The 13,773-nt window shown below is 37.9% G+C and overlaps 2 protein-coding genes across 4 annotated transcripts in view; one reads left to right on the top strand and one right to left on the bottom strand.

The window, feature by feature from the left end:
• lims2 (LIM zinc finger domain containing 2) overlaps positions 1-13,773 on the bottom strand; it is a 38,113-nt gene that overhangs the window by 8,380 nt on the left and 15,960 nt on the right. For all 3 annotated transcript variants that reach the window (XM_008106473.3, XM_062976400.1, XM_003218441.4), the window contains exons 5-7: positions 3,498-3,647; positions 2,445-2,595; positions 627-719 (exon numbers count right to left, since the gene is read on the bottom strand). In XM_008106473.3, the coding sequence (XP_008104680.2) occupies positions 627-719; positions 2,445-2,595; positions 3,498-3,647 (394 nt within the window). The remainder of the gene's footprint in view (positions 1-626; positions 720-2,444; positions 2,596-3,497; positions 3,648-13,773) is intronic.
• Positions 5,604-13,756, top strand: gpr17 (G protein-coupled receptor 17). Its single transcript, XM_003218387.4, has 2 exons — positions 5,604-5,968; positions 9,760-13,756. The coding sequence occupies exon 2, from the start codon at positions 9,788-9,790 to the stop codon at positions 10,802-10,804; it is 1,017 nt and encodes a 338-aa protein (XP_003218435.1). The 5' UTR covers positions 5,604-5,968; positions 9,760-9,787; the 3' UTR covers positions 10,805-13,756.

Raw genomic sequence — 13,773 nt, 5'->3', positions numbered from 1 at the left:
CACAAAGAAACTCCACCTTCCCATAAAACCTTTACGGATATGATCTTCTGGTACATGACTATACAGAAATGAGAGTCTCTAGTGCACAGTGAAACATACACTAAATTGGCCCACATTATGTATGTACCGCTATATGTTCCACACTAAAGTTAGTTTTTTACAGTTGAAAAAACATTGGAAAATTATGCTGCATTTGAGAGATTTATTTTCTTTAGAAATATACAAACAGTCCACAGTGAAGAAGAAGCCACACTTCTTGAAGAGGTATCTTGTACCAGACAAGAGAACAACATGCGTAGCACCCCCACCACTACACTCCTCTTTCGGCTAGAAAAGTCTTGGCAATGACTCCTTCTCTCCATTCAACTCAAAACTTAAGAACTGTTATTTATAGTTAAGGTTATTCAAAGCATGTTCATTTGCATTTCTATACCACTTGATATCCGCATTATCCTAAGCCTGTATCTATTCTTCCGTAGTTTCCTATAGCTTGTATTTTCTATAATTGATTCTTTTAAAGTCCAGACTAATAATATATTTCTTACTTCATCCTCTGAAGATAAAAATTTATTTGTTCTTCTTTGTCAGAAAGGAAACAATATGTTACAAAGGATATCAGACATTACCTGGTTGTAATGAGTCTCACAGTAAGCCAGACCCTTTTTCTCATAGTGCCGATGCCCCAGGAAAGGCTTCTCACATTTGGCACAAACAAAATGCTGTAAAGTTAAAGAACATATTAGGTCAAAGGGGATAATCTACATCATCGATTTTTGATTAGGAAAGGAGCTATTTCAAGCCAGTAGTAAAGTAGTTTTCGAAATTGTGAATTTGTCAAGTGAGACAGCATTCTACAAATATTGATGTTTACAAAGAAAGTGTAATTAATTCTGATCCAAAGAAAACATGGAAGATGTTGTGCTCATGAACACCTATGTTACACCACTGGTAACATTTGAATAATTTTTGTGCTATGCTACTATCAGTGCTGATATAACAATGTGTTCTCTTCACTTACAGCAAAGAAGTATCCAAGGAAAAATTATGACAATGCAGTCAAGAATCCCAGTTGCATTCAATTTTCAGATTCAGCAGTGGAATTAAAATTAAATACTTCAAAAGTGAGTTGTGAGTCTATTTATAAGCATTCATTGTTATTTCTTCAGATTTTTGTTGTCATTGCAGTTGCAACAGCCTTATATGAGCACCACTTGGTTACAAGCCTCAGCCCTTTGTTCTTCTGGAGTGTTAGTATGGGGATAGCCAACAAATGTGAACCACATCACATTATGGCAACAATACCTTTAAGTATTAAACATAGCATGAAGGAATTTATATGATTGGTTGTTTATATCCCGAAAAAGTTTATTTCCTAATAGAGATTAGTCACTGAGATACATTACACCAATGCTCCTGTGTAATATTTGTGTTCTGGTTGCCTTTCAACTTTTTCAGAGCGGTATATAATCATAAAATCAAAATAGGCCTTGAAACAACATCCTAAAAAAGGACTAATTATCTATATAACACAAAATAAACACAGCTGTGTTAGCTTGGAATATCAGTGGATCCAACAAAGACAATGGTTTCCTGGCACACACCACATAGTATAACACTAGTTAACACCCAATCTCATGAGGGCTGCCTTGGCCACTTCATCACATCTCCTTTCTGTTTCCCAGCCTGCATCATGCTATGTCCCAATAACTCACTCCACCATTCATGTCTATCTACTCACCATGGCTTTAGGCAACATATTTCCTCCTGCCTTTGTCCCCCAGTGACCATCACTAAAACGTGTCAAGTTATCACCATGCCCACAAGTTTTGCATTTCGATGACTATTCACACACAGATAAGAACTTGTGTGGGGATAGTTAACAAATGTAAATCACATCATATTATGATAACATTATCCATGAAGTAGATTTAATCTAGAAAGTTTATGAAACCAATTTCTTTTTCTCAGTTAGTCTATAAGGCGCTAAAACATTCATTTTGTACATAGAATAAGTATATTACTAAGATTAATGTTTGTGTACCTGTGTTGTGTCGACTTAGCACACAAACAAAAAGGTTCACTGTGACTATCCCTGTCTGTGGAGTCTATTTCCTTGGGAAGACTTGTCATTTTTCTGAATTGTGCACATTACATACATCTTAATGGAAAAAGCTTTGTCAATTTTGGTAGGATCTTATTAATTGCAATGACTATTATCTCCACACAAAGCATTTTCATGTACTATTGGGTTTCTACCAAAACTTGTAGGGCAATGTAGATCTAAATAAATACAGATAATGACTTTTCAGTCATTTAAAAAAATATTCTATCTCTTTAAAAGAACTGTAATATTACTTTGAAATATGCTAGAAACATGAACAGTATGCATTAACAGCCATTCTGAAAAATGCATTACACAGCAAATGGGAAAGGGAAATTCTCACCTCCACGTGCCACTGTTTCCCCAGAGCATTGACCACGCGTCCCTCAATGGGTCGACGGCAGGCTCCACAAATTGGAATGCCCATCTTGTCATGGCATGGCAGGCAATAGAGCTCCCCCTTCAACTCCCTGGCTTCAGCAGTCAGCTCTTTCCTGCACATAACACAAATAATTACAGCAAATCTTGTCCCAAGTAATACATGCCAACCTCCACTTTATATAACTGAACTAGTTGGATTCTGAACTCCAGCCAAATAGGGGCAGACAGAAGTTCTTAATCTAATAAAAGGAATACATTATTTTAAAAAACCAACATCAACGTAATTGACAACTAGCACAACATAGAGTTAAGTGTTATCTGCATACAGATGGCACTGAACTCCAAAACTTTGGATGATCTCTCCCAGAGGTTTCATGTAGATGTTAAAAACATGGGGTACAATACTGCACCCCGCAGGACCCCACAGGACAAAGACCATGGGTCGAGGAGGAGTCCCTCAGCACCATCTTCTGTACTCCAGGAAGGACTGGAACCACTGCAAACAGTGCCTCCTAGCTCCATTCCCACAAGGCGGTCCAGGAGGATACCATAGTCAATGGTATCGAAAGCTGCTATCCCACTCAAAATCATGATACACAGTTTCAAAATCCTACTTTATAATTGTCACTTTGATTTCACAAATCTAGTTTCAAGCATGTTAGATAAGCAAGATAGAGTAGTAATTTTAAACCATTGTAAACTACAATACCCTTCAAACCTAAAAGCTTTCACAACTGGTTCTTCAAAATTGTTCATGTCCTGCCAGGATATTTCCATCTGAACAATTCACTATGTTAGTGGAGATCTTAAACAGCTCAACACAATTGCAGCATTTCCCCCAATTTTCCACTTCAGGTGCTTTTAGATTTCATACAAACCAAACTTATTTGTCAGTCTGCTTGGTGTCAGCAAAGTTTATTGTGAAGATCTCTTGGCCCCTGAAGAATTTACAGAAGAACGCTTTCCCTGTATTTGCACTTGCTCCTCAGTACTATCTAGAAGATGGTCAACATACCCACAGTGACTGCAGCTGAAGTGATCTGGATGATAAGAGTCATTCCTGAACATCAGAGGTTGCTCATCAATTATCAGATGGCATTTCTGGCAAATATATTTGCCCAGGCCTTTTGCTTTCTCACGATTGTGGCAAGGTCTGCAGAGGTGCCTAGAGAGAAAGACAACTGTTGAGTGGCATCTTTCTGAGCAATAACAGGGATAATCTACACATGGTTGGCTGCTTTGCAACTATCCTTGCCAGAAAAAAATGAATGCTGACTTGCAAAAATGGCTGTTAGTGGTAAATAATGTTTGCTTTGGCATGAAGGGCATTTATTAATGCTAAACTGGCAAAAGTAAAGCTGATTTTTTTAAATAATAAAAATATCAGCACACTTATTTAAGCTTTTTTAGTGCAATTTTAATGCCCATAGCTAAGAAAAGTGAAAGGAATAATAAGGAGAAGCAAATTCTGAGTGCATCTTTATGAATATAAACAATGTGAAACAGATGAATTTCTGAACATTTGCTCTCCTTTACTCAGTGAAGTTGAGTTCGCAATCACAGAGATGAGTTGGTAGATTGAAGAGTGCAAACTTCAATGTGTTGTCGATGGCTTTCATGTCAACACTGGGTTGCTGCGAGTTTTCTCTTGTTCTGCTTGAGGCAAGTGTGAATGTTGCAATTGATCACCTTGAATAGCATTGAATACCCTTGCAGCTTCAAAGCCTGGCTTCTTCCTGCCTGGGGGAATTCGTTGTTGGGAGGTGTTAACTGGCCCTGATTGTTTCTTGTCTGGAATTCCCCGGTCTTCTGAGTATTGTTCTTTATATACTGTCCCAATTTTAGAGGTTTTTTAAAATACTGGTAGCCAGATTTTGTTCATTTTCATGGTTTCTTCATTCTGTTGAAATTGCCCACATGCTTGTGGATTTCAATGGCTTCTCTGTGTAGTCTGACATGGTGGTTGTTAGAGTGGTCCAGCATTTCTGTGTTCTCAAATAATATGCCGTGTCCACGTTGGTTCATCAAGTGGTCTGCTATGGCTAACTTCTCTGGTTGACACAGGAAACAATCAGGGCCAGCTAACAACTCTCAACAAAGGATTCCCCCAAGCAGGAAGCAGACAGGCTTTGAAGCTGCAAAGCTATTCAATGCTAATCAAGTTAACCAATTGCAACATTCACACTTGCCTCCAAGAGACAAGAGTTCTTTCTCCTACCCTGGCCATTCCACAGATATATAAGCCCCACTTGCCTAGTTTCCAACAGACCTCACAACCTCTGAGGATGCCTGCAATAGATGTGGGCGAAATGTCAGGAGAGAATGCTTCTGAAACATGGTCATACAGCCCAGAAAACTCACAGAAACCCAGTGCAAACTTCAATTGGAAATGAGCTGAGACACCTGGGATCTAAGTTAGGCATTCCCGTGGGCTTCCCATGAGATCAAGGCAGGTCATTCAGCCTCTAGGGTCTTCATAAGAAAAATGAAGCTAATAATAAATCTCAATACTAGAAGGCCGTTGTGTAACCTTGTAGTTTTATGAGTCTCAAATAGAAAGTCTCAGTGAGCATAAGAGGAAAGGAATGTCATTAACAATCCCTCTTCACAAGTTGTTCTTCTCTGTTCTACCCTAGAGCTGAAGATACTGCCATCCCAGACAAGAGTCACAGTCCCTAGAAGGAAAGCAGACAGCATGTCTTTATAAATGGGGGCACGCAGCTGTGTTTCTTTTGGGATAAAGGAATCAGTTTTATTCCACACTGTGGAATGGAGTCTAATTATACAGGGCAGGACACTGAGACCCTATAGCCTATGTCCTGAAAAGAGACCCTTCTCGTTCAACTAAAGAAGGGGCCTTCAGCCCTTTCCACTGACAAACCATTATCACCCTGGCTCATTTGGGAGCCCCCCTCTACCATCCTATAGACCCTTCCTCCACTGCAAGCAAAGGGAGGTCTTCGAATCACAGAGCCGTTTCTATGGCAGCCGTTCTTCTCACCCCCATTCCCACTAGTATGGAATTATCCCCTTCTGAAATGTCCTGTTGTGTCTGTAGTACCAAATGTCCCCTCCCTCTCCACAACTCTCTCCAAGCCCTCCAAGACAGTCAGAGGGCTCCAAAGAATTAGTGTAAAAGGCAGAGAGAGAGGGAGGGAGGGAGGGGGAGAGAGAAAGAGAGTTTCATGAGCAGAACTAACACTGGAATATTCATAAATGCAATAACAACTCCCTCTTCCAAGAACTCAGCTGGAATGAAAACTGTCTTTCACAACAAGTGTGTTATCTACCCTCCTCTTATGCGGACAAGATGATAATGGATTATCATCACTAACAGGGCTCTATATAGAGCAGCTTCCCCCTTCCACCGTGTTTGCCACTGTCTGTGCCTTCCGGATCACACAGTTTTCAGCTTTGCTCTCTTTCTAGCACTGCAACACTTTTTTTTTTAACCTCTCACCTTGATCGGATCTGAAGCTGCAAGAGGTAAGACCACTGGTTTCAACTTTGAGACTAACCTATGTAAGGTTTTGAACTAGAAAAGTTAGCATATTCTCCCTTAGAACAACAAGTAAATTTCTTGGGGGTGTAGGTTTGAGAGTCTGGTGATGGGAAAGTACAATGGGTAATCTGGGCACAATGAGGGCATTCTCACATACAAAGTTTGTACTTTGTTTTCTGCAAAGCAATATATATGTTCAATAATTTCCATTTTTCTTCTGTATTCTATCATACATTAACAGCTTTTATATATGTAAAATATAGTACAAATGGTGCTACAATACACTTTTAGAAATCTATGTGAAAATGATCTAAGTGTAAAAAATCTTTTTTTAAAAAAACAACCAACGGTAGTAGCCTCTTCAAGTTCATTCAAAGAACCCACAAAATTTCAAGGCATGAGAATAAAAAGAAATGTAAAGCTATTGCAAATAAGAGGTTACTCCTGTTGACATCAAGACCTTGTGAAACCCAGAACTATCCAGAATATTGTATTTGTAAGTAGGAAGAAAATGAGTTTTAATGAATAGCACAACGTTCAAGAAGTTATGTGTCCAAAGCTTTATTTCATACATCTCTTACCACTATAGTACTGTGGATAGCTGCTAATTGAATACAGCATGGTCACACTTTTACTACAACAAGTACTGCATCTAGTAGCATAGTTGTAATAAAATGCAGGAGGAGGTGGTAAGACAGTTGCCTTCTTATTCATTCTGAGCTTTTGCAATAACACGATTTAAGCTTGAATAATAAATCATTTCCAAATGCCAAAGTTTCTATATACCTAATATTCTACTGTACATCAGTGAAAAGAGAATAATTTTAAAAGTTTATTCTAGAGAGGTTTCACTATGTTGTGGCAATGGAAAGACCAGACAAATACCATGCAAACATTTGAATGTGAATTGTACAAGAGGAAATGTGTTTTAAAAATCTTCTTGTTGACATTAACTGACATTTAAGTAGCTCTCAAGACGAAGGCTGCTTAAAATTGCATCTAGTAAAGCAAAACTTTGACATGTGAATCACACATTATGTTAGATTTTTCTTTATACTACTGACATGCTTGTTCTGTGGAAGCTGGCAGGAAAACACTGACCAGTTCTCCACAGGTACTACATATATTAAGATAGCAGCAACAGAAATTTAATACCAAGAGTAGTCTTAACTTGCTAACTATTTCACTATTCTGTTTTGTACTCATTAAAATAAGCAATGGGGCATCTTATATAAACCCCTAATAGGATTATAAAGAAATGCATGTATTATTGTTCAGCAGGATTCCTTTAAATGTCTTTTAACTGTACTGTTTACACATTTGCCATTAAAAATCTTTGAGGCAATAGAAATAGTGCTCTTATCCTCAAAGGTTATCAGGAGTAATGTATTATATTATAATTCCATTAACTAAATTTTAAGAAGCTTGGAGGAACAACATAACATAGACTGCCCAATCAAGCTCATAATAAAGCATGTGTGAAATGGGGCAAGTTCCTGGTGCTTGGGGAGGATATTCCTCATCTCGCTTTTCAGAAATGCTGTATGGGGGAACCACTCTGTGGTCAGATGGTAGAAGGACACTTCATACTATTGAAAAGGATCTCTGTGTTCCAATTAGTACTAGAATGTGTTCCAATTAGTGCAAAATAGCATTGGCTTTTACATCCACAAAATAAGAACAGTTACTGGTCCTTTATCCCAGAATTCCTTGGATCAACCTGAGGTTGTTTTTGTATCAGGCATTGAATGGCTCAATAGTTCAATACAAAGCATATATCATCCAAAGTTCCACTAAGTTCAAAGTTCACGTGCTGCAATAACTATACTTAGAATGCAGTCTAAATCTACAACACCTTATGTTCTCCATATAGGGTTGAACTCTATTTGTAGTCTGAACTACACTAAACCAATTGACTCAATTACTGAATCGTGAGTCAACACATATGTAAATCCATTGATTCAATGGGTCTATTCTAGTCAAGACAACCAATATGATTCAGGCCCTGACAGTTGCAAACTCCAGATGTATGCTTTTAATTGTATATAGCACATTTCCCTGTTTTGTATAACATCTAACATGAAGAAGCATTCATTTTTATATTTATTTATTTACAAATACATACATTCTACCTTTATGTTGTATATAGCAGTACCTAGAAGATTACTATAAACACAACTAAGAGTGCAATCCCATAAGGATAAGAATCCAATTTATGTTTGCTTAAATCAGGAACTGTGGACTTAAAAACATTATTAAAATGTAATTTTCCTATATATTATGACTATTTACTATTATAATGATATATTTTCCATTTCCGATCTAGACCAAAAATCATAACCTATTGCAATGCACCCAGGATGCAAAACCCTAGGAGGTTCAAGTCCCTTTACATATAATGGCATAGTGTCTCACATATAAAATGGCAAAATCAAGTTTTGTTGTTTCTGGAGTTAAAAATATATAAATCAAGGTATGAATGATGGAATTTGTGGATATGTAGGACTGACTGTTAATAACATTGATAACTATACAATGGAATGCCATACTATAGCAACCAAAATAGATGCACGCAATTATAATTGCATAAACTGTAAATTACATAATTTACATAAATACAATAGGTAAACATATTATTAACTAACTATAGAAAATAACTGGTGTATCAAAAGCTAAGTCAATCAGTGAGGACATCTGCATAGAGGGAGCCTGGCCTTTGTAGCGTAGAGGCATCTTCTGTTTAGGAGGTGTTCGCTGGCGCTTGATTACTTATTGTCTGGAGTTCTCTTGTTTCTGAGTAGAGTTCATTATTCACTGTCTTGATTCTGGTTTTTTTTAAAAAAAAATACTGATAACCAGATTTTGTTAGTTTTCATGGTTTCCTTCTTCCTGTTGAAATTGTCCCTGTGCTTGTGGATTTCGATGGCTTCTCTTTGTAGTCTGACATAATGGTTGTCAGAGAGGTCCCAAATTTCTATATTCTCAAATAATACCCTTGTGTTCAGGTTGATTTATTATTTGCTCTTCTATAGCTGACTTTCTGGTTGAATTCGTCTGCAGTGCCTTTCATGTTCTTTGATTCGAATATTGAGAACACAGAAATTCTGTGTTCTCTGGGAGAGACAGAGTGGGGTATACATAAATACAAATATAATAATAATAATTAACAACAAGAGCTTGTTAGCAACTACCTTTACATAACAGGAGTAGGGAATGTATTGTGACCTGACAAATGTTGATGAACCACTCTTTTCAGGATAGTGAATGATGCGGGATGATAGCAGATGTATCCCAAAATGATTTGGAAATTCACATCCAGTCATTATGCACCTTTTAAATTCAAAGATATGTCCAAACTGCTTTTGAAGCCATAACAATGTGTGAGAAATTATAAAGGCATGTCCCTTTTCTACTATAATAGTGGGGTTAAGAAAAAACACTACACACTACTTACAGGACTACTAAAGATCTTGATACTGCTATAGTTAAAACAGTTGGGTAAGGGAAAACAGGCATGGTCTGCTGATCTGTAAAATATCATCAGATTCCTGTTTTGGTGGCCTTCCCTTTCACAATTATGACAATGTTTTACAAGCGTTTCAAACTATAAGGTGGTCTTTAGGGAAGCCTTCAGAGATGTTGTAGGAATGGAGGAAAGCCTTCCTTTGTTTGGGGAATACCACTTTAGGTGTTCATTAAAAATTTAAGTAAACAACATATTATCCAACTACCATAATAAGATCACTCCTCTGGGTTTCTTCTTTTATTATTTCAGGCTCATATTCCAAGATCTACAGTGAGGAATGAATAGCCAAGCAGACTTTCCAGGCTTTCTCTTCAACACTTCCCTGGAAAAATCAGAGCAATGTGGCAAGGAGACTCACATGGAGAACATCCTTTTTGCTATTTTCTACCTTCTGGATTTCATCTTAGCCTTCATTGGCAATGCTCTGGCTCTATGGCTTTTCATCCGGGACCAGAAGTCAGACACTCCAGCCAACATTTTTCTGATGCATCTTGCTGTCGCCGACCTGTGTTTTGTACTAGTATTGCCAACTCGGCTAGTGTACCACTTTTCAGGCAACCACTGGCCGTTTGGAGAGATTCCATGCCGGCTCACAGGCTTCCTTTTCTACCTCAACATGTATGCCAGTATTTACTTCCTCATGTGCATCAGCATAGACCGCTTCCTCGCTATTGTGCACCCTGTAAAGTCCCTCAAACTTCGCAGGTCACTCTATGCCCATTTGGCCTGTGCTTTCTTGTGGGTCATAGTGGCTGTGGCAATGGCACCCCTTTTGTTAAGTGTTCAGACAGCTGAGATGAACAATACCACTATCTGCTTGCAGCTTTATAGAGAAAAGGCTTCACGCCATGCTCTAGTGTCCCTGGCTGTGGCATTCACCCTTCCGTTTGTTACTACAGTGACTTGCTACTTATTGATTATACGAAGCCTGAAGAAGGGGAACCGAATTGAGAATCATCTAAAGGAAAGAGCCATCAAAATGATCATCATGGTTCTTATGATCTTCTTAGTTTGCTTTGTGCCTTATCACATCAACCGCTACATTTATATCCTCAATTATGATGGCATGAAGACCTCCTGTGAAATGCAGCGGATTCTGGCTCTTGGCAATCGCATCACTTCCTGTCTCACCAGTCTAAATGGTGCCTTGGATCCCGTCATGTATTTCTTTGTGGCTGAAAAGTTCAGAGAGGCCTTGTGTGGCTTGTTTTGCAGCAAAAGGTCAGCAAGGCTACCATCAAGTTATGATGGGAAAACAAATGATAGCTCCTTAAGTGCTAAATCTGAACTGTAAAAAGATTAAAACAACTACTTTTTTTAAAAAAGGACTTTTCTATCTAACACAATTATATCACCTAAAAAGCAGATCAGTGTATCTCCAAGAATATAAACACTTATCATATTTCACATTTACGGCAATATTTGAAACAATTTTAATGAAGCGAAGGAAATATTGTGCTGGATGCCACACTCAAAACATTTCTGGCTCATGCCATATACGACAGAAAGTGTTCTCCTTTCCTCTTTGTTCTGGTCTTCCTTATTTTCTTTTAACCTACTGCTCCATTCTAAACTCGCATTACTTAGGGGCAGGTTCTGGGTTTGGAAAGGAAAGAAGGGGCTTTAGGACCATCTAAGCCAAGCTATCCTCTACCTAGGGTTTTAGGGCATTCAACTGGTAGAAATACGGCTGGCCGTAGGTTTACACCCACAGAGGTTTGCATGGTTATATTAGGGCTTTCATGGCCTCCTGCATCACAATTCCTCTCCATGAGAGGTACCTGCATCTCATCCTAACCTGGATGTCAGGTCATAGAAATGTATGCATGTATATCAGTGGTTCGCAACCCGTGGGTCCCCAGATGATTAGGCCTTCAACTCCCAGAAATCCTAATAGCTGGTAAACTGGCTGAGATTTCTAGGAGTTGTAGGCCAAAACATCTGGGACCCATAGGCTGAGAACCACTGATATATATCACTGGAAAGTACTAATTTCCAGAAAACCGTATTGTCAGAGTATACAGATATCACTAGCATTAAAACATGTGGCGTAAATGTTGCACTTCTGCTGCCTGATATTAATACAAATAATTGAATAACTGGAGTTTGAGGAATAAAGTTCTAAACAGTCAGCATTATATTAAAAATCTGCATCAAAGCATATCTGCAGCATATATTGCTCTAAACAAGTAGACTGTATAGCTAAGATTTGATAGTAATTATATGTGCATGCTTTTTCCTTTACTCTTATTCGGTACATTCTGAAAGGATTTTCCTGTCAACTAACTCTCCAGTTTTTCAAATCTGAGGAAACTGAGAAAGGTAAGCAAATCTGCAGTCTGAGCTTGGAAAATATCATGAACTTTGTTGTGGCAACGATAAGAAAAGGAACTCTTCAGAGCCTCTACCAAGTCAGCTTCAACAAAGGAAGAATATTTGGATCATGTTACAACAGAAACAATTGGCTGACTTGTCGAAGGCTTTCATGACCAGAATCACTGGGTTGCTGTGAGATTTCCGGGCTGTATGGCCATGTTCCAGAAGCATTCCCTCCTGACATTTCACCCACATCTATAGCAGGCATCCTCAGAGGTTGTGAGGTCTGAGGATGCCTGCCATAGATGAGGGTGAAACATCAGAAGATAATTCTTCTGGAACATGGCCATACAGCTCGGAAAACTCACAGCAACCCAATTATCTGACTTTTTGTCTAAGTATAATATTGATATAAAATATCACCATACTATTTAAATCACTTTTTTGTTACAACGTAGGCTGATAATACAATCTTTAACAACACATTTAGAACAATTATTTAGCACAACTCATTTTATTTTATGTTTATGTTTTTATGTGTACAAATTTTTAATGAATCTCTCTTGTATTCATCTGATATACGCAGACAATTCAATTCAAACTTTTCTACAAATCACTAATTAATTCAATTTAACAGCTTTGAACAAGTTGTTCTTATTCAGACTGAACTTAACATATCCACCTGAACAAATCAAATATCTTTAGTTACAAAAAGGTACACTAGTACTTCTATCTCTGTGGCAATGTAATATTACTGCAATTTTGGTACATCAGGTTTTTGCTGTAATTTTATATGGTATTGTTTACACCTCTGATCACAAGTACATGCATGCTGCACAACAAATTTGTTGTTCAGAAGTCATATTTTCTATAATACCTGCCTAGGGGTCACACTGTGGATTCATGTGCAGTTTGGATTTTACCTATGGAATTTTGACTGCTTTTTTACAATGTATATTACCTTGATAAACATATTTTCCAACTATTGTATCAGGGATACCAGCCATTAATTCATCATCTTTTAAATCAATTTGCTACTAACCAGTTCATGAAGGTTAAATGAAAATCATGAGAAGGCTGTTGCAGAGGACTCATACTATAAAATAATATATGTAATTTGGGCAAAGAAGCTGGACAGTGAAGTAAGATGACAGAGAATAAACTTCTTTGAAATATGGCACTGGAAAGTTCTGTGGATACCATGGGCACCAAATGATCAACAAATGGGTCCCAGAGCAAATCCAACCTGAACATTTCCTAAAATCCAGAATAAACAAACTGAGTTGATTTTACTTTGGCTGTATCATGAGATGACATAATTAATTAGAAAATATGATAGTTCCAATTCTGTATCTCCTACTTAGCTACATAATCACTTCAGATAGCTAAGTAGTATCTCCCAGTCAAACACCTACCTGCCCATCCTCACTTACTGGGAGCTACTGGGAATGACGGGAGTCTGTTATCCTGTCAGTTGGGAAGCCACTGCTTGATGTTTCCACTCCCATTTGTGAATGATCTCTGGTGCAAGTCAGCTGGCTTCTTGTGACAATTCCTTCTTGTTTCAGAGACCACTCACAGACGGTGAGTGGGGTGGAAATGTTAGTCAGCTGCTTCTCAATTTGACAGGTGAACAGACCACTGTTGCTTGCACCAGCTACTGCCCAGTAAATGAGAACTGGGGGGCTTTCATATTTCCTAAACTAGTTAATATGCAGGAATTGTGAATACAAACTTGTGAATACAAACTCTATTAATTGATCAGTCTGGAATGCTAGGAACCCAAAAGTTCAGTTCTGAATGTTGTTACAGTGATTCACTGAAAGTCTTTTTCTGTATGCCATTCTCCATATTATTATTTCCTTTATCTTTGTATTTTGCTTTCTTTTCTAACATAGTATACATTAAAATGCATAAGAGAGTAAAAGTCTTTTGTCTTACTATTAA

The sequence above is a fragment of the Anolis carolinensis genome, chromosome 3 (assembly GCF_035594765.1).
Source record: "Anolis carolinensis isolate JA03-04 chromosome 3, rAnoCar3.1.pri, whole genome shotgun sequence".
Taxonomy (NCBI): domain Eukaryota; kingdom Metazoa; phylum Chordata; class Lepidosauria; order Squamata; family Dactyloidae; genus Anolis; species Anolis carolinensis.
Note: the sequence above shows the minus strand (reverse complement) of the source record. Positions and strands in the feature narration are given on the sequence as shown.

Excerpts from the sequence above, each read along its gene's own strand:
- gpr17 (XM_003218387.4), top strand. The coding sequence starts at position 9,788 with ATGAATAGCCAAGCAGACTTTCCAGGCTTTCTCTTCAACACTTCCCTG.